The sequence below is a fragment of the Carassius gibelio genome, chromosome A2, assembly GCF_023724105.1.
Source record: "Carassius gibelio isolate Cgi1373 ecotype wild population from Czech Republic chromosome A2, carGib1.2-hapl.c, whole genome shotgun sequence".
NCBI classification, from domain to species: Eukaryota; Metazoa; Chordata; class Actinopteri; order Cypriniformes; family Cyprinidae; genus Carassius; species Carassius gibelio.
In genome coordinates this window covers 29,751,138-29,773,768 of record NC_068372.1, presented here as the reverse complement: position 1 = coordinate 29,773,768, position 22,631 = coordinate 29,751,138, and the positions used below count along the sequence as shown (strand labels likewise).

The 22,631-nt window shown below is 34.4% G+C and overlaps 1 protein-coding gene across 2 annotated transcripts; it reads left to right on the top strand.

Annotated features, from left to right (window-relative positions):
* Positions 1-4,134: 4,134 nt before the first annotated feature.
* On the top strand, positions 4,135-17,219 carry si:ch211-178n15.1 (uncharacterized). Of its 2 annotated transcripts, none has more exons than XM_052534687.1 (3): positions 4,135-5,382; positions 7,471-7,997; positions 14,371-17,219. In XM_052534687.1, exons 1-3 carry the CDS (start codon positions 4,672-4,674, stop codon positions 14,375-14,377), a joined length of 1,245 nt encoding a protein of 414 aa, XP_052390647.1. In that variant the 5' UTR covers positions 4,135-4,671; the 3' UTR covers positions 14,378-17,219. The 2 variants fall into 2 exon arrangements, 1 of the variants encoding a protein (XP_052390647.1); XR_008148650.1 differs by having other exon boundaries at positions 4,137-5,382; positions 7,471-8,140.
* Positions 17,220-22,631: the final 5,412 nt, after the last annotated feature.

Below are 22,631 nucleotides of genomic sequence, written 5' to 3'. Positions count from 1 at the left end.
ATCGCATAATGAAAATGATGTTTGAAAATAATGTAAGGTCCGAAAGCATCAGGTGAGTTTTTTTGGGGTTAAATCAGACTAATTTTTGGTCTCTATTTCAGACAAGTCTATTTCAGATCAAATAATAAATGCTATTTTCATGACAATCTTTGGACGTCCTGCTCCTCTTACAGTCACTTCCAGTATTTCAGCAGCTTCATCAAAGAATCATCCCATCAGACGCTGATCTAGATTAAGTCTGTCTCTCTAATGATGAATTGAGTGAGACAGGTCAGTTCTATATTTAAAAGCATAGAGTCTCATGTCACACCAAACAAAGCGAATCCATCTGACACAAACTCTATTCTCACTTTAACTCAACTCCTGTGTCCAAAACTGAATACTAACATATGGTTTACCCATTATTATCCCTGAAATAAATCATTTTGCATTTTAACTATAATTAAATAAACATAATGGATACAGTATTTCACAAACTTTAGCTGGATATTTATGTATAATGCATTATAAAAATATTCACAATTTATGTTGTAATGCATTATAGATTTTTCAACTGAAACGCATTATAATACGTGAAAATAAACTTTTAGATTTGAAATTGGTTGTGTGTTTTAATGTGCAGAGCATTAGGTGCATTACAGGGCATAATTCATGTATTAAAATACTTGTATAATGCATATTATACAGGCTTTAATTAAAGTTTTAAATAAATAAATAAAAGTATTTATGCACAAGGTTTTATACTTCAAAATAACATGTTCCATTAAATTGAAGGAGAAAAAAAACTAGGATATACTACACAATTTAATGAGGAAATGAAAATTAATTACTCAATTTGTCATGTTTCAATTAAAAAAACATGAATTTAATTACATTAAGTAATATATTGGTACGCCATTTTATATATATATATATATATATATATATTTTATAGTCTAAAAATACGCCATATATATATATATATATATTTTAATAGTCTAAAAATATGTGAGACTGAAAAACATAAAATGTATTCATTTAGCAGATGTGACTTTTAAATGAGGAATACAGAAGCAATTTTTCTTGAGGATAAAGAATAGAATAATGGGTAAAGATACTCATTTTCAGAACATTATGCGTCTCATAAAGGGTTAACGCTCACAGTGCATTACAGTGTTTTTGTCATTTCATTTGCTTCAGTGAATTCTCTCTCTTTATTTTTTCCGTCTCCACTGGTTTTATTCAAACATTTAGTGATGTTTGTGTGCTCTGGATCAGATGCAATGGAAATGAAAGAATCTAAAATCACATAATTATGAATAATATGAAATTAATATTATATATCTATATGGCCATATACTGTATACACACACACATATAAACACGCACACACATACACATCTTTTCTCTTAGAACAGAAACGAACAGAGAAAAATATTGACATGCCATAACTACACTCATATCTTATTATTTTACCCAAAAGATGGTTTCCATAGGAACATAATTCTGTGAAAATAACACAGTAACACTCAAGAAATCATAATGGCAGATCAAAAATAGCCACGTATGCAGATCTTATTCTGAGTACGTGAAGAGAGTCTGACAAAAGCCTCTGACTCGTTCTGATTCAGACCTCAAGGTGAAACAAATGGCCACGTTTGCCGTAACCATACATAAATTATGCATGCTCTCTTGTGTTGGGACATGCTTTTATTTGAGCTAGAAAGGAAATATGACAGGAAAAAGCAGATTTTTGGATTAGAGTTTGATTATAGTTCAGTCATGCAGAAGATGCAAAGCTACAAGACGCAAGAAAAGCCTTCAGGGAAACCTTTTAGACTTAGACACAAAATGCACACGCCGTTGCTTTCCAAACACAAACAGACACACAACCTTATTAATAAAAGTTCACTTTAGTTTCCATGAAAACTCGCATGTGGTTTATATGAACTTTAGCAGACAGAGAGAGCGGATGGTGATGCTTCAAAAAGAATAAAAACCAATGACGTTTGATGACAATATGATAAATATTGAGCTTCAATTTGAGTTTGTGACTTCTGATGACTCTGAAACTGTAATGGTATCTTTACACCCTTGACATGCAACTATACCTTATAGTACAGATAAAGAACATTATGAAGAATTATTTAAAAAAAACAAAAAACAAATGAGGGTGAATTATGACACAGGGTTATTACAGTAAACTAATTCTAGAAAAACATACTGTCTCCAAACCAATGTTCGCAAAATGTTATATTTAATTGAAGAAATAAATATAATATTTAGTTTATTATAATTAACTTGAACAAATTCTAAAACCATTTCTTTTATATATTATATTATAACTAGAACTAACTATTAAATAACTATAATAACTAGAACTAGTTAACCAAATCCAAAAGAAAAATGTATTTTCTCCAAAACAACATCAGTAAAATGTTGTTTAATAATAAAAAGTTTAACATTTATTTTATTATAGTTTACTAAAAAGTACTTTATAACTACTTATAAAGCAATAAATTATATGTTAACTGAAATAAAATATCCAAAATGTTATTTTATTTTATTTTATGTAGTTTCACTTGATGTGCTAAAATAACTGAAATTAAAATGAATAAAAACTATATATTTAAAAAAAAAAGAATTTAATTAAGAAAGTAATTACATTAAAAAAATAATAATAATACTATTAACCAAAAAAAAAAAATGAAAAAATCATTAACTTTTGGGTGGACTGTTTGTTTAAGATGTTATTTGTAGTCTTTTTATAATATTTTTTTTTTCAGGTTTTGCCATTCTTTTAGGTATATATTTGGAAATTTTACCAACATGATATTACTTTAAGCTGCCCAACACACACACACACAGACACACACACACACACACCTGTCAGGTCCGATATGTGTTTCTACAAGCACCCTACAGGGCTCTTAAAGCAATGTGCACAGGATTCCCATCAGAATTCCTCCTCGGACACCATTTAAAATGATCGTAATGGGATCAAATGAGATCCTGCTGCCTGGAGGATTTTTTTCATCTTCGATTCCTATCGGATGTTGTACCTTTATCAGATCTGTTGTACTGTATAGGAAATATGTCCTGCTACTGGAAAGTTGAAATAAATCATTTGGAGGTGACAGAACTGCTTTCAAAATGCATTCTGATATCCTACAACAGATTTTACGATAGCTTTAGTTTTGATTTACAGTGTAAGTTTTGTAAAAAAAAAAAAAAAAAAAAAACGATTAAATTCCAATAGGAGGCATGTGCCATCATTTGGACGAGTAACTGATGTTTAATACTTATTATGGCTTTTTACAGATCACTAACCTTAAATATGAACAAAAGTAATAATGATTCTTGACATAGGAAACACCACTTATAATTTACACTTAAATTATATTATAAAGCAATAAGCCCCATGTAGCTGTGATTTACAGTGAATTTATAACAGCTAGTAGTAAATTCACTATAATCCACAACTTCACAGGGATTATTGGTTTTATTTAAATGGTTATTCCATATCTTGAGTTTTTTTTTTTTTAGTATATCAGGTTGAAATTAAGAAATAAAAAAATTATAAAAAATAATCTATCTGAAATTAAATAAATGATAAATAGGCATATTTTATATCAATGCATTTGGTTGTGTGCATCTGAGCATAGTTTGAGACATTTCTTGAGATCTCTCTTAAACCTCTAGAGGAGACACATGTGAAATCACTGGGCTTTTTCTCTCAGGAGAAACATCTGAGAAGCAGGAGACGTTGAACAAAGTCTGTTTTCTCTCAGTAACTGCCTGTGGGAATGACCATTATAAAGGAGGTGTCATTTGCCGTTCCTGTTTCCAGTGGGAACTTCAGAGGAAGAATTAAAACCGAAAGTGTTTACTTCCAAATAAACGAGGATAATTTAGCAATATGTGAGCACTCTATAAACAGTGTGCGGTGTGTTTTTCATTAAACGTGTCACAAGATGTGAATCATGACTAACAGTGCCAGTATCTCAGCTGACTTACATAAACAAACAGGACGGCGAAAGCGCATTCAGTCTTCTGACTCACATGGGCTTGTGGGAATCGAGTTATGCTGAAAACCCCCTTTTCTGGGGCCGAGCGTCTCTCTCTCTCTCTCTCGGTTTCTGGCTCATGTTAGATCCTGTCTGCTTCATCAACGTCTGAAACCCCACCTCCTCCAGTCTCTCTCTCCACTTCGTCTCAGGCGGCGTGGAATCCCGGCTGTGTTTAATTGCTGAGTGGTAAGATCTGAGGGAGAGATCAGGAGCCGCTGCGTCTGTCAACGCTTTACGAGCCCCAACCCCGGGAGAGAGAGACAGGGAAGGTGTAGGAAGGAAGTGTTTGGAGTTTGGGAATTCTTACGCAGTGGGGAGGTGAAACGCTGAAGTAAGACTTCAGTGTTGGAGGAAGGAAAAGAGGGAGGGAAAGAAAAGAGGCCCACCGTTGGAGAAATCGCAACAAGAGGGAAAAGTGGGAAAACAAGAATAAGTTAGAAAAAGGAGGAAGGAAGGACGGAAGGAAGGAAGGGGGAGGTGAGCGAAAAGTTAGAGAGGGAGAGAGAGAGAGAGAGAGTAAAACGCAGTGAACGAGAGGAGACGCAGATGAGAAAAACAGACGCTGTGGATGGCCTGGGTGGAGAGAGAACCAGTTGTTTTCTAAGTCGCCTTTCAGACTGGAATGCACTCGGAGAATTTGAGATTCCCAACGCCTTACTGCAAACTTTGCTTGCGACGCACGCCGGGCCCCGCAGACGGATCATGGCTGCGTATGGAGTCCAGCGTAGCCCCGTTCCCGAAGGAGTTGGGGATGGAGCAAGCGGAGAGGACTGGATCATTCCCGGCGCGGCAGGTTTACACCGAGGAGATCCGGAATCCGTGCTACAGGTGGGACTCGCCATGCATTCGGCGGGAGTGTGGATGCATCCAGCGGTGGTATTACCCAGAGCTGTTGCATCCCTTCAACGGTGACCATGTTTTGAAGGTCAGACATCACCGGTGTCACTCATCCTACATCCAGGAACGGGATAACATTCATCAGTCTGAATACAACGGATATTGTGAGAGGAGACGAGTGTCGTTCCGGCATCACAAGGAACGATCCGAGACTGGTGGACAATCACACCGTAATGGGCCGAACTCTGGACAGGTGGCTTTTTTCCCAACTGAGGTGCCCCCCAGCAAGTTGGGATGCTCCAGGGCACTCGGGAACGGGCTGCAGGTGAACGGACCGGAGCGGGAAGTAAGGACGTCTCGGGGGAATGCAGGTCTCGAGAAACATGGCAAGCAAAGGACGAGCCAGGGAACAGTACGGGAACAGATCAAACAAGTGGTCACGGAGCTCGAGGAAGTGCTGGGTGGTCTCAAACAGGTCCAGTTGGAGATGAAAGAGGTGAGGATAGAATAATAAATAGAGAGAGTGATGTTGATTGTTTAATGAAAGATCAAAACTTAGGTCTTGAAAGTTTTAAAGGTAGGCTAGTCTGTTATAATTCTGTCCTTATTTATGAATGCATTAGGAAAAGCACAGACATTTGACAGTGTTTTCTTAAAGGGATAGTGCACCCAAGAATTCTTCATCTTTTACACATTACTGCATGAAGGGATCATCTAGCCAGAAAATGTAATTGTGTCACAATTTACTCACCAATGCAGAAAGAAAATTCAGAAATGTTATTATTTTATTATTAAGGGATAGTTTAACTAAAAATGAAAATATGGTCACCATTTAGTCATGAACGTATGAGAAAAGCACATACATTTTATTTAAGGAATAAAAAGGAATAGTTCACAAAAAAAAAAAAAATAAATTCAGTAATTTACTCATGAATGCATGAAAAATACTTAGAAATGTGATTACTTTTCTTAAAAGCATAGTTCACCCAACACTGAAACTTGTCAATATTTATAAATGAATGCATGGAGAAGAATAACGCTATTGATTTTTTTTTTTAAAGGAATATTTCATTCAATAAATAAAAAGTATAAAAGAAGACATGAAGTACGCTGGTATCTAAACAAAACTGGACCCCACTAACTTACATAATATATGTAAAAAAAATTGACATTTCACAGAATATCTTGTGTTTCACAAAAGTCACACTGGTTTGGAACGACAAATGGCCAAATGAAATGCTAGACAGTTTTCTTCATGCATTCATATATAGTAAACATTCATATAATGAGATTTGTCACTGATTTTGGGTTCAGCATATTTGAGATGGGATTTTAATAAGCACAGAGACTGGATGAGATCAAAACTTCATTCTGCTTAGCCAGTGGAAATATAATATCTGTGTTCTTAGCAAACATCTTGCGATGTATCTATTTTGAAAACATCGTCTGAAAGCCTTCAGAACCCAAAATACACATCTGCCAGAAATGCACTGACAATTATATTCAGAGCTGGAAATATTCCATTGGAAGCTTTATTGTGAAGAGGAATAATGTATTTTCTGGAAGGGAAGGGGCCGGTCCTTAAATCCATCACAAAGGCTTGTTAAAAGAAAACTGAATCTTAAAATCAATACCTAAAGATAGCTCAATATGTGCAGACTGACATTAGCAATAATGGACTGTGCAGGACGTAAGACATTAATTGAATTATTTAGATACGTTTCAATGGAGGCATCAAGACTCCCACTAGACGTAAATGACTGCAGCAGGAAATAAAGGCAGTAGATTAATGCATCACAGTCAGGAAAAAGTTATTTGTATGCTATATAACCTGATGATAACCTGTGAGGATGTTTAGAACAAATCTTTCAGTGTTTAAATAGTTTCTGGTGTTTTAGCATAATGTTTAGAGTCACTACTGGTCAGTTATTAGCAGTTTGACTTCTTAAGGTGATGTTTGACATGTCAACTTCTGACTCGGTCAATGGTGTGAGTTTAGGGGCGGGACTATGATTAATTATTATCAGACAGCTTTGGATATATTCATGCTGGTTTTTCATACAATTCATTCAAATCATACTCGTTACTTGCTGAAAATCTTCTTTAATGTTTAAATAACAAAATAACAGGGTTTCTTAAGGTTTTAAATATTATAATAATACAGTGCACAGAAAACTAAAATGATTTTATGGCTGGAAGCATTAAACATACCTTAGTTTAGTTTCAGTTTTTCCAGTTATATTAGATTTATTTTATTTCAGTTTACAAAAATGCTTCATTTAGTTTCAGTTAACTCAAGTTTCATTTAGTTTCAAGTTAACTCAATTACAAAAATCATTGGTGACAAATATGGTGTGACACATCTGAATGCATCACGTTTGGATATGGGAATGGTAATGTGAATGCAGAGGCAGAAAGAAAGAGTTATGTTTATAAAAATGAGTGCATGACTTTTTGGAGTTGACAACTTCTGGTATGCAAAAAAGTGTTCTTTTAATGTTCTGCAAAATAAATAACTGAAAGTCTATAATGACATGAAGATGTGTAAATAATAACAGAATTTTTTTTTTTTCTGTCTGTGAAGGTTGTCCAAAAGATCGACATTCTAACGTCCAACATTGACCTTGGTGAAGACCAACCAAGTCTATCCAATGGACTCTCCCAAGATAACACCAAAAGCAGTCGAACTGGTGTTGTTGCATTGATTCACAATTCAAACGGCGAGGAGGGCATGTCAACTTCCAATTCCTCACTTGAACACAGCCCTGTCACTTTGGATTTAGTTCACATTAACAGTCCATCGCCAATGAGAAACCGCATAAGCCCGTCCCCTCCTGAGCTACGATCCGTTACTGTTGAGGATAAAGGCAAACGAGTTGGGAAACAGAGCTCAGAGACTCAAAGGACTCAAAGGATGGCAAATGGAAACTGCCTACTGCATCAAACAGCAAGGAAAGGCCTATTGGAAAACCACAGACCCACTGTAGCTCCAGAAGTGTGCACTAACTCAAATAAAACCCACAGGCTTCCACCTTACCCTCAGAACGGACAGGTGAAGATGAGGACCCCTCCCTATCCTGGAAAACATAAGATGCTCTCCTCCACCATAGTGTAAGGACACAAAACTCGCTATCACAGAAACCCAATCATCAGCAAAGAAGAAAACACACGCATATACTCACAGATACATTGAACACATGCTCAACCGATTACCAAGTAACTCGTCCAAATGTATCTTGGTGACAAAACTTGGGGTAAGTGGACACTACACATTTCTTAGATAAATGGTCAGCATGTGCTCGCTGTGTTTATGTTCATGCATGTGTGCATCTGCACTTCTAATCTCAAATTATCAGGATTTTTTACACTACTGTTCAAAAGTTTGGGGGAAGACTTTTACACTTTTAAAGGAAGTCTCTTGTGCTCATCAAGGCTGCATTGATTACAAGAACACTAAAGACAGCTACATTTAGAAATATTATTACAATTTAAAATAACAGCTTTCTATTTGAATAAATTGTAAAATGTATTTTATTTGTGATGCAAAGCTGAATTTTCAGCATCATTACTCCAGTCTTAATTGTAAACTGTAACATGATCCTTCAGAAATTAAATTTAATATGCTTATTTGCTGATCGAGAAACATTTCCGATTATTATCCATGTTGGAAACAATAGTGCTCCATCCCCAGAGTATTTTTGGGGATTTTTATATTTTGTGACATTATGAATACCTTTACTGTCACTCTTGATCAATTCAATGAATCAACGCTGAATAAAAGTATTCGTTTCTTTACAAATAATTGTACTGACCCCAAATTTTTCAACAGACGTGCTTTGCGTCGAGGTCCTGATCATCCTGTCGGGGATTGTTCTGCAATAACAACCGGCTGGATGTAGATTATCCCCTACTAATTTTATACATGTTGTCAACAATTATCTAATTCATTTCAAACTCCTATTCTTTATTATTCCTAAAAGAGTAACTTCCAATGGGTGTATTTCCCAAAAGTGCTGAAACATGTGCCACATCCATGTGCCTTTCAGGAAAAAAACTCACTCTCTAGTACAACAGACATTATAACCATATGTTTTTTCTTAGATATTATTTCCCAGAAAAGAAAAGCGTGGTGGGGTCTTTCGCCATTGAATCATTTCCTTAGAATAGAGACTGGGCCATTAGTGATGAAGACAGTCTACACAATGACTCAGTGTTAACAAGGCTAACTATGCGTCATGAAAGATGTCTTCCATCTGTTCCACAGGCTAACAGAGTGTCAGTACACTGAACTTGTTTCCTCAGATTACGGCGAGCTTTGTTGTTGGCCCTGCAGCCAGAGGAATGGTGTTGCGATTCAAAACCTGATCCCACATTATCTCAGATCTGAGGCCGTACATGACTTTGGGACAACTGTACAGCTCTGCGTTGCTTTATCACACAGGAATTTAGGATACAACCAGGAACGTTTGATAAACATTCTATAAATGAAACTTCTATCCATGGTTGATTATATCGGGTCTTCTTTGGTTGTTGTTGAGGCACGTTAAAAGTTTAAACACGCATAATTCAAGGCTGGGATTTCTTGGAAAATCATCTTACTGTAGACTAAATGCAGATAATATTATGATGTCCATCAATTCATTATCTAGATTTAAAGATGTCCTTAAGAAAACTTGTCAAATGCTTGCCTATGCAAAACCAGCAGTTGCCAGGGCATTGTTTTGTGGTTGCTAGGGTGTTTTCTGTGTGGATGGTTACAGGTTTAAATCTGCCCACCTACAAGTCTCTGAGATATTATCATCATCATCCCTAAATATGCAACTTAGGCTCACTGGAAAAACGATACCTAGTTTCCATCTGATATTTAACAATAGTGGCAATAAAACACTAACAACATTTAAGCATTTTTGCATAAATTATCAATTACAGGTGCAGATTTTTAATTAATACAGACTTATTTTTGTGCAGTTTCTCAACTCAAACACTTTTGACATGTGGCATGGTTTGTAAACAAATATGTTTTGATGTTTGCATCAATAAAATCTGCTTTATATGTATATCTTTTTTTCATAGCTCACCAGGTACAATATTGCACTTGGGATGTGAAGTGCTCTGGTACGAGTCACAAGAAACAGTTTAAAGACTTGTAAAGACAAGCTAAAATGCAAGCAAATGCATTTTAATCACGCGTTTGCTTTTGTTAAATCTATTGGTTAGGATTTAGGATTTAGTTATTTTTGAATACGATACAACATTGACCTAGCATCCCTCGCCGGAAACTTCATTTACATACAACAAACAATACTCCAATACACCACCCACTGGACATTTCACTTTGAATGTGTCACGAAATAAGCGAAAAGCTTCATAATAAATCCATTTTGCAGGCATGCTTTTCCAGTCAAGCTTAGGTTGGAAATATGCATTTCTTACTTCGGTCCTTCAGTGTAAGTCTAAGTAATTTTTTCACCATTTTATCAGGTGAAAATCATATTTCTAATCAATGATGCAACAGCACACAACAAGAAGACAACTTTTTGATGTCTGGAGCATGCTCACATTGAGCTTTAATACTAGTAAACCATTTAGCTGGGAGAGCTTAAATTCGAGACTATTCCCTGACGTATTCAGCATTCCTCTGGGGTTAAAGTTAAAATGGCAGATGTGATCTTTGTGTGCGCGGTCGAGAACAAAAGGGAACTGATTTCTGCCTGCCGGGATGTAAAAGCAGTAGTTACGGTTTGGCAGTAGAGGGTCATTGTCCTCTAGTGGAGGGTATGCATCTCTGCACCGTTTTTTATTTTATAGTTTTCAGGTCGGCCCTTCCGTCTGGTTTTCATTAGAAACCACTTGGCTTAAGGCCTGACCAAATGAGGCAAGCTCGTACAATATTTGTGACGGTCAAATAAACAGGCATTTTCAGACATCGTTTACAATGACGGCCACCCACTAGCTGGGAGGGCAACAACAGCTGGGCTCAACACAAACTAGGAAGTAGGTACATAACAGACAGGGTCACCCAAACACAGTGGATGCTTTCCTAGACATGTGTTTACAGAGAACACCCACCGTCATTCCAGACCTGACTGGCTTTCTTTATTCTGTGGAACAAGACGATTTAAGATGATTTTGAAGAAAATTTGGGTCCAAATAACATTGGACTTCATTTACTTTCAGTTCATTGACAAAAAACACCTTAGAATTTAAAACATATTTTTTGGGCAGGAAAATTACAGAATTTTCATTTTTGGTTAAACTATCCCTTTAAGTCTCCTGTTTCTCATACTGTATGTTTCTCTTAAGAAAATCATAAATTCTCGTCACTTTTATAGCTCTACAGTATATACTGTACTCTTACTTTAGGCGACTATTCACTCAATGCTGTCTATTTTTTTCTAAGGAATTTTACGAGAAATGTGAGACAAAGTTGATACTTAAACCTTCCTGAAAGCTCTATTAAGTCACTTTAGGGATTTGAAAACACCTTTAAGACTGCACTGAACACAAGTATGATGACCTATTGTGTATTACTCAAATAAATTTTATTTTGTAAACTGGACCAGAGACATTAAATTTCAATAATAGTTACATCAGCTTTAATATATTGTTCAAGCAAAAGCTATTTTGAGAACAAACATAAAATATAAATGTGAAGAAGACAGTTTTACTTTTGGTTAGGTGGATAATTACATCTGTCTGTGAGCGCTAAGACTGTGGCTTGAACTTTTTGGGGTGGCAGACAATTTGGACAAATGAGGGATGGAGCAATCATACAGTATGACGGCATGAAGTCTGCTCACATTGAAGCTTATTCTGGCTACCAATTAAACGCCTCCTTAGTCAAGAAGAAAACGTCTGAATGACATGTTTGTTTGTGTGTTTTATGTGCTGTTTAGGGGCGGGATTATAAGAAAATGGCTGCACCACAATAATAGTCCAGAGTACAATATAAATAAAAAAATAAACAATGGTACAGCAGTCAGGTTGAAAGATGTATAACAATGACATTTTTAATAATTGTGTAAAGATGACTTATTTTCAACCTTGAACCAGACATTAACTAAAATAATAATAATAATAATAATAATAAAACAAATAAAAATAGATTTTTATATTGTTTGACCCAACTTCATTATTTGCCAGAATCCAATATTAGAAAAAAATACAATCATAAGAGAAACAACCAAGAAATTAATGGATCTTATGAATGTGATTTATCTTTCCTGTGACATGTAGTTTACTTAAAAAATGTATATTTAGAAGCTGATTTAAGAACCTTACAGAAAAATGCCAAAAATTAATTAATTGTTTAGTAGGGATTCATGCTGAACCCTATATATTTTAATTTGCTTAAAAATATAACACCCTAGCAACCACACAGCAACGATCCAGAACACTAGAAACCATAATGGAAAATAAAAGATGTTAAAATATGCTAAAAATGCTAAATCATGACCAGAGGCCTTGTTTACATCTGGCGTTATGATTCGATCACAGATGAGACACATCGCTGTTTCTCAAATAAAACTGAATATTAATCAAAAATAGTTTCGAGTGAAATATGTAGATTATTTTATGTCTTACCTGTGTAAAGTGAACTCTGTATGCGATTCAGATAAATGTGATTTCAGTGATTCGAACACAAAACATCTTAGTCCTAGTTTTAGATTTAGCTCTCTACACTTGTAATCTGTTGATGATTTCGATTTATCTTAGCAACAGCATAACAACATTTAAAAAATATATATACAAATTATGGAGAACTGACGTTATAATCACTGAAACTGCTTAATGAATCTCTTTTTTTAAATAGGATATTTGCATTCCGTGGTTTATCAAGACTATGAAAAATTCAGTGAACGAGCACACTCAACACTCTTTTTCAGCGCTCACTAATTTAGACGCATCTGATTGGCCAATGTATTTTTAAACTCAAAAGAAACATGTGTTATTGGTTAAGGGTCATTCCTGGAATGCAGTAACATTTTGGCTTCAGAAGTGTTGGAAAAAAAGTTACATGATTTTTATGTATTTTGCATTCTACCAAAATAGAGACATGTTTAACTATTAGGAATGCATATTGGTCAAGCTCGAGGACTCAAAAAATAATAATTACGGGTAGATTGTTCAGACACCGGCCATGAAAATATTCCACCCTGTTAGGGACATATAGATATTTATCAAAACATGTTAATAATGTAAATGTCAAACAATAATGAGCTTTTCTTGGATAGTATGTGTTCCTTATGCCATCTAATTATTATTTTTATAAAAAAAAAAACAATAACAAAACAATTATTGATGAATAGAATATGTCTTAATTATTAAGAACAGGCACTAGCGTTGTAAATAATAAAAAATTTTGCTCAAAAACATATATATGTTGTTAGTGCTCCTCACCTCACAAAAGAAGACAAAAGTATGCCAAACATTTAACGATGCAGTCAAATTATTATTTAAAATGACTTGTCTAACAGGGTGGAAAGGAGCATAACAGGGTGGAACACCAATGATAACAGGTTCTAACGGTGGACATGCTTTCCGTCATTGTCTTGCATGGTTTCCCATCTGTGATGTGTGGAACTGCACCTATATAATATTGTTTTGTAAAAAGTTTTTAAAATAAATAAATAAATAATCCATATTTCCTTTGGGGGAGGGACACAAAAAAAGCTATGTGGTTCCTTATCACAATCAATCATGGTGGAAAAACAATTCTCTGTTCAGATGGCTAGAGAAATAATTACAAATTAGACAGGACAGACATAATAAAATATTTTTTATTTATATTTGATTAAAAATAAAGATGTTATAAATCATTCGGATTAACAAACAAACACAAAAACCATGACAAGAAGGAACAGTAATGGACAGTGATTCCATTTTTTTTTTTTTGTCAGTACTTTATCATTCTTTTAACTGAATAGTTGTCTAGCTGTGTTGTCCAAACCAGAGTGCATACAGTCAGTCTTCTCTGTTGCTTCAGCTAATAAAAGTGTTTCAAATCAACAGCCTGATATCTAGACAGCACACTGCTGCATTAGGAAACTCATGTCCAATCAGATCTACTCTCCTCAACACTGAGCCAAGCTGAACGTATAAATTAGAGTAATAATCAATCACCCTGATAAGCCAGAACAATCTTGGCATTAGAACACTGGAGGCTAAATTATGTTTTCCACATTAATGCGGGACAGTCAGGTTTGTAAAAGCAACAGATATGCCAAGGACAAGTCAGAGGTAGAGAAGCACCTAGCGTCATATCGTCATGCTCATCTTCTGTAATTATTGCTGATTAGGTCTTTAAAATGTTTGTCGGTGGCTTTTCTTTTCTCTGTTCTGGGCTCTGCTCCAGCGCTTGCTTATAGTATCGATCAACACGCTTTGAAAGGGACATTTGTTTAATGAAGATGGCTTGTGACCCTGTCTATGATGGGCGAGACGTGAGAGTGCACTATGTAATGAAAGTATTTTTATTACACAGGGACTGATGCCACACAACCCGGCTGACTCACACCGGAGGACGGAGGCCGCGGGGCAGTGACTATATTTCCCATGGAAGACTCCAGAAACATCTCAAACCCCTAGCTCTTTCTCTCTCACACCCCTGCTGTAAAAAAGCTAGTTTGGACCAACTTAAAGTCACCATGAAATGGCATTCCCAGCTCAAATTTTCTTACTTCATGTGGTTGGAGGGGCTGGGTCAAAAAGCAAGAGGGATTTGTGATGTCAGCTGAAAAGGAAATTAGTTTTAAAGGCGGAGCAAGTTGTTAAAGAAAGATTATGAAAAAAGCTTTTTTTAAAAAAAATAAGAATAATGTGCATCAAGGAATTTTAAACAAACAGGACCGTGTTTTAAGAAAGTAAATATGGTAACGTGCAATAAACCAATCAGAGTCTCATCTCCATTGCCTTTAAGAGCCAGTTGCGCTCATGCCATGACTATCCATTGTGACGTGCATTTATATATACATATATAACACAGAATATAACATATATATAACAAAGAAAAAACAATTGAGCCAGACTTTAGACCAGGTTTGAGTTGGTCTATGGAGGCGTCTATTTTCAGCTCCTTAAAATAGCAATGTGCCTGAACACATGCTCTTTTTTAGAGCATGCCCATGGGCGCAAAAATGAGTGCAAATGCATTTGCTAATTAAACGATGTGGCGCTGGACTGAAACTAGCAAACACACTTGCACTGCCTTGCGTCGCATTGCGCCGGGTGTGTGACCATGGCATCAGAATTTTTTCTTTTTTTTGCAAATATATGCATTTAAAATGCATGACCCTTCCCTCTAGAAAACCAGTCCAAAAATATGGACTATGCATAGACTAGACCAGTGGTTCTCAATTCCGGTCCGTAGCAACTGCATAGCAACATTCTAAAAAAAAACACAACATTACACCTTAGCAACTGCATGACAACACCTTGACAACTGCACGGCAACATTCTAAAAAGCCAGACACAATATAACACCTTAGCAACTGTATAATGACACCTTGGCAACTGCACAGCAACATTCTAAAAAGCTACTCACAGCACCTTAGCAACTGCAAAGCAATGTCAAAAAAATATATATATATAATTTAATACTGCTAAACGATAAATGCTAAATGATAAATGTCATTTTGAGATATTTAATATGAAAATAAACAAAATTGTTCATATTATTTTCTTTGTTCAAAACGTTAGTAAGAAGTGACTGGAATTTATTTAGAAAGTTCTTTTGTCAACTCAGTGCAGACTAGCTTTGGGTGGTTGTGACATAAACTAAAGACTAATGGGTATTTTAAAAAGGCACCATTCTTTCCTTATGTCCCGCCCCAACTTCCTGTTTCAATAGGAAATACGTCAACACAGGAAAGAAAAGTGAGCTCATCAAACCATTTCATGAGACTTTAACTGGTTTAGATGGACACAGTGCTGGTGTGTCACAGGCACAAGTGGGTTAAACTGACTTTTTGTTTTTTTTGAAGGCAGACTAGTGTAATATAGTGAAAGGTCCCAAAACTTGCTGGTTATTTAGGTTAACTGAACTAGTTTAGCTGGTTAAGGGTCAGTTCGGGTCATTTCAGCAGGGCCTCTCTCTCTCTCTCAAGCTGCACTGTGTGAACCGTTTGGAAGGAGCTGCCCTTCTTAACTACCCTGTGACCTGATATCTTTAAAAGGAACACAACCAAGGAATAAGCTGCTTTAGGCTGGAAATGTATGACTTTATAATAGGGCCTTGAGCTCTCAGATGTATGCAAACTATCGCCAGTGCTCATGTAGATCTGAAAGACTGTCACTACCCAGCTAACAAAAACATGTTCTAAGAACGTTTTGCTACCCAGTGTTGGGGAAAGTTACTTTTGGAAGTAATGCATTACAATAATGCCTTACTCCATAAAAAACTACTAAATACATTCTTAGTTACTTTTAATGGTAAGTAATGCATTACGTTACTTTTGTGTTACTTTTTTTCAACTGGGCTGGTCTTGCTTAATTAGATTTTTTCATAATAAAAATCCCACAAGTTATATATATATATATATATATATATATATATATATGTGTGTGTGTGTGTGTGTGTGTGTGTGTGTATAGGCAACTGTAAGGCCTTATTTGAAAAAGTAACACCAATATTTAATTGTAAATTTAAAAGTAGGATGCGTTACTTTACTAGTTACTTAAAAAGCAATCCGATTACTTGTAATGTATTACCCACCAGCACTTTTGCTAACGTTCCCATTAAGTTATGAAACCGTTATTTCTGAATGTTCTCTGAACATTTTTTAATATTAATGGTCAAACGTTTGTTTACAACCTTCCATGTTAGCTGGGTAGACCATAAAAAGAGAAAGTGTTTTCTGAATATTGTTATTATTGCTATTGTTATTCAGACCAAAGATTAAAATGATTTTTGTTCAGGGAGGCTGAAGGATCTAGGATTATGTTAAGCTAAAGCTAAATTAACATTAACATTGCCTCAAAGGCAGCTCACAAAAACACTTCAAAGAGGTATATAGCTTAGAAACAGAGTTTTTACTTCTGGATTAATGTATAAGTGCATTATTGCAGCTGTGGACTGGAATTATTTAATCAGTATTTAAAGCCAGTATAAGCCATCCTTATAAATTGTTGCAATCATGTAGTGTCGTTTTCACTCTGTGGCCGATAGAGGGCGCTTCTGACCACAGAACAACAGAAAGGTGACGTCAGTGACACGTGAATGTCTTATAAATGTGTACAGCTCACATGAAATAAAACATGAAGTGTTTAAATTATATTCTCATTGAGTTCTGATCTTATAAACAAACTCAATAAAATGGATTTATATTTTCTAAACATTTTTGAAATATGAATGGTGTGTCTCACATTCAGCATTTGAACATGACAGTATTCCTCCAGTCAGACTAATATTTGCAAAATTATTTAGAGATCTATATGGGACAGTATTGATCTCCCTGTTTATTTAAATCTTGTCTGAGAGTTTCTTCACTTCTCTGCATGCATCTATTCAGGAGGTCAATGCCTTATGTCTTTTTATAAAATTATTAAGAGATGCATCATAAAACAAAAATCAAAACACCTTTGTATGTCATTCAGCACCTGAAAGCCTATAAGAGAACATGCTTGGTCATATTTCATGCCAAAATCAATTAAGAAAATGATTTTTTAAATTTTTTATTTCATTTGTACTTGGTTTAATATTTTATTTTGAATTTCGTGAAAATTTTACAAATTCTCCACAAATGGCCATAACTGTAATGTATAAAAGAAAAAATCTAATTTGCCTTACTGTAATGTAATATATTTAAATAGTAAAAATATATTTAGCTTGTGAAGTATTTAATGATTATTGTAGAATTTATCTGCTGTCTTTAATTTATGCTTTTCCTGATATATATTAAAAATGCAAAAAATAACAAAATGTTTATTTAATGGGAAAGCTTGCTTAATTGTCCGAAAAAAAAAAAAAATCATAAATTTTCATGTTATGCTTATTTATTTTCTTGTATATATATATATATATATATATATACATATATATATAAAACTTTATAAACTTTTTATTTGTATAAATAAATAACAATAAAAAATAACAAAATGTTATGTATTTAATTGGAAAACTTGCTTAATTGTCCTGAAAAACGCTTCATTTTCTTGCATAAAAAAAAAAAAAAAAAACTTAAAACTTTTGATTATGGGGTTAAAATGTGTCCTGGACATGTTTTAATGTGATTAATGTTTTCATTATCATATAAATTTTCCTAAGACTTCATGCAAAACTGATTTAGAGCAGCATAATGTGCTTGAGATATTCATCTTGTTAATCACAGTTCACTGGTCTTTAGCACTTAAAAGCGTCTGATGGCTGATGTCCTGTCATGACGCAGGAACCTCTGATTCCTGTGGTCAAACTCAGTCTGCTGGACTCCAGGCGGAGTGGACATATATTGAGCGTGGGTGACTCATTCAGTGACCCGTCTCTTCTCTCGTCTGGCTCCTGAAAGACAAACGTTGAGCAGGTTAATGGCTGTGTTCCTCGTGACTGTGGGTTAGCTGAGCGCACAAGCTCAGTCAAACACAGTCTTTATTCTTGCCACTGACTAAACCACACTGATGGGTCTTGGACACATTGCTTCTACTCATACATAAAGACAAGCATATATGAAAAATTGCTGCAGCAATTCAAAATCACTTGTGTGTTTGTTTCATTTAACTTTTTAAAATGTCCACAGCTGATGAGAAGCAGCCCATAAAAAAGGTTTAGAGGAAATGTCCTGCCAACAAAAACAAGACTAAAGCATATACAGTTTTTTCAGTGTATGCAACATTAATTTAAAGGGGCGGTTAATGCAAAAATGAAACTTTTGTCATCATTGTTCCAAACCTGTGTGAGTTTCTGTCTTCTGTTGAACACAAAAGAAGATATTTAGAAGAATGTGGATAGCCAAAAAGTTTCTGTTCCTCACTGAGTTCTGTAGTGTTTTTGTCCTGAACAGAAGAAAGAAACTCATACAAGTTTAACTTGAGGGGGAGTATCTTCAAGACTTCAACACTGACTTATTAAGGCCTTTATTTGTGGAAGTAAGAATTAAGTTTAAAAATACCTTTTTATTTTGAGAAACTGATAGAAATAATTGAGTTTATGATTAAAAATGAGAAATAATATCTACCATGGTTCTGAAAAATGATTTTCATACCTTATTGGCAGGAATTTGTTCTCGTTTTAAGCAGAAACTCACTTAATTTCTCTGAAAACAAGAATTATACAAACCTGTGAGCGCTTATGAATTACTGAAGCCTTCAAAATAAGTCAAGATTAAGTCAAGATGATAAAACATCATCTCACTTATAATAAACAGAAGGTAATTGTGCATTGGTGTAGGTGCTAACATATAGTTATCATTTTTTTACTGTACAGGACTGTATGACTAATGACTCATCTTAAATCTTCTGAGACTGATTCTCAAATCATACCTGATATGAAATCAGAAACAAACTGATGGATGAATAGATGGAAGAGAATGAAAGAGAAGGAAAAAGTGAGTGAAGGGATGAAAGGCAGGAGATGACGAGGTCTGTTAGATGACAGAGATGTGTTAAGTGTCTCGAGCGGCTACACAAAGACTGACAGAGACGTGAAAGAAAGCTGGAAAATGATGTGATGATCTCTCTCTCTCTCTCTCTCTCTCTATCTCTCTCTCTTTTCTGTGTGTTGCTAAGCTACACTTTGATTTGACTAGAAAGTAATAAGCATAAAATACACAAATATTGAGTATAAAGGGTTGCACAATTAAGAAACTAATTGTCGATTATTATTAATTATGATTGCCACAACTTGCATTGATTAAATGATGTTTATAGCATTGTTTAAAGTAACTCCATACCATATGTTTAAATAAAAATAAAAAGTATTGCTTATATTAAGCCTCAAATGTCCACTGTGGTATTATAATGTCATACTAAAACTAAAATGAAAACAATGGAAAATAATTAAGATAACATGTAGAAAAAAACACATAACAATAATATGCAGAATAACAAAAGTGGACTTTTATTAATTATTGCTGCTTTGGACGATTATGTAATTTTAGCATCTATAAATCACACATCATACAATAAATTGTAATCATTATTAGAAATTTGATTAATTATTAAATAAATTATTTACAGTATATCTTAATTTTTTATTTGATAAAAAAATACAGTAAATACAAAAAATATAATTTATTGCTTTGATCAAAGCTGAATTTTCAGAATCATTGCTCCAGTCTTTAAAAAAATATTTGATAATATTTTTTAAACTTTGATTTTATAGTAATTGTTAGTGTGCCTGTTCTTTTGAATGGTAGTGTATATGTATGTTCATGTCCTAAATCAGTAGTCATGTCAGCGTTTCTCAGTGAAAACATCCTGAGACTCCAGACAGACACACAGAGGTTCAGCTGCAAATATCTGAAGGAAGTTTGGAGTGAAGAAATGCTCGACTGGCCTGATTTCTGAATCACAGTCTCGGAGCGGTTCTGAGGGAAACCACCACTGCATTTCTGGGTTTCCTTCACACACACAAGCTTCTGACCAACTCTGCTCACACACTTCCATCTGCAAACGCAAACTACTCTCCAAAACGTATAAGAAGCTGACACAGAAAGTCACACACGTCGTGCACGTTTTCTCTCACGTACACCATCCCTTACACATATTTTCTCAGAATGAGCACCCGATGTCATTCTCACTCACCCTACATCTTTTGGGGCCATACCTGTGTGAAGAGGAAGAGGTAAACATCCTGAAGAGCAGACAGCACAACTACTTCCTGTTTGGTCTCGCCTCGACTCAGCCAAAAGCATTGGTGAACCTGCAGCAACTGTATAGTTTGATAGCTCTTAAACATATTAAATTCTGAAAAAAAAAGAAAGTATATATATATATATATATATATATATATATATATATATATATATATATATATATATATATATACAGAGAGAGCGAGAGAGAGAGAGAGATTGTTGTTATAATTACAATTATTATTTATCATTTTTAAAATGTTTATACTTTTATATATCTATTTAGAATAAACTAAAATAAATTATATATATATCAGAACACACCCCCAAAAAAAGTGAATAAATATGTGTAGACAATCATATACATGGAGACCATTTGAAATTTCATAAACTGAATTGCATGTCATAAAAAGGACAAATTATGATATTTTTAAAGGGCTTGCTTTTTATTTTATTTTTTATTTCTTTATTAAATCTCCTCAAATTAGAAACAAAAAACAAAATCATTGTTAAACATAAACACAATCAATCCAAGCAGCATACACAAATAAATAAATAAATGAGGAAACAAACAAACAAGCAAATGAATAATTAAATTACATTTACGAAATAAATGCTGAAATACATAAAAACAAATCAGAAATTAAATTCAAATTAAGGAGCATTAATCAATAAAGTTTAAGTAATTTAGAGAGTTTTAAGGCATTTCCTTTATCCAGCTGCTGTGTGGATTGAAATAAAATTTCCAAATCATTTTCAAATACCATAAAACTTGGAGGAATGTTAGTTTGTAGACAAAACATGGAATAAATTAGAAATTTGCTAAATTTACCTTCATGATATCACCATTATAAAGTGTTCCGGTTGGATGCCAGGTTGTGGGTAAGATTATTTTTATTTATGTGTGTGTGTGTGTGTTTTGCATGTTGCTGTGTGGTTGATGAGATGTTCTGAGTGTAGTTTTGGCGGGTTGCTAGTGTGCATGTTTAAGACCTTTATTTATTATTTAATATAAAATGTCTGGACATTGGTTGATTGAGGCTGTAGTTCCATTAGCACTGTGGCATGCAGTGACTGGGAATGTCTTCATTAGGCTGTGTGTGTTTGTGATCCTCTGAACGCAGCTGTACAAACATGACATGTTTGAGAGGAGCAAACTGCTCACGAAACAACAGCTTTTCCTTCATCAATGAACATGCGTGCTCCATATGCTCTTGAGCACACTTCCAATTAGCACCTAACAGGGATTTACACCCTTACTGAGTTTCACCAATGTTTTAAAGAACCCATAATACGTCATTCAAAACCGCATAACTTCTTATGTTATAATAAGACCAATAAAATAGAATGCAGATCCATATTCAGCACTGAGTAATTTGTCTATGTGACATCAAGTACTTTATACATTTTATGATTTATGATAATAGCCAAGACAAGGGTTCTTAATGTTCAGGTAACATTTTGCATCAAAAACAAAAGAAATACATACAAAAAATGTATTATATATATTATTTGACAAAATAAATAAGAAATTATATTTTGCTTGTAGAAAAGTTAACAACAATAAATAAATAAATAAACAAACAAACAAACGAATAAAGCAAAAGCAAAATGTTTGCATAAATTATGTTAACTTAGAACTAGCTTAATTTTTACAAACAGATTAAAAAAAATCATAATGGTACAAAAAATTGTGTTGATTTCTGATTTGTTTTCATGAGATTCCCACACCATGAAAAATGACTCTTGGTAAAAATAGGTTTATTTGCTAAAAGAACCACAGAGCAACTTTTTTGAAGTTATAAATAAAATATTATTTAGTATGTTTTACGAGAAAATACTACTTCCAATACTACTTTCAAAATTTCAAATTTAATTGAATGTGTTACTTGCCATTTCTCATAATTTTTTTTGTGAGATGTAATAGCAAATTCTGAGTGAAAAATGTTCCAACACCAAA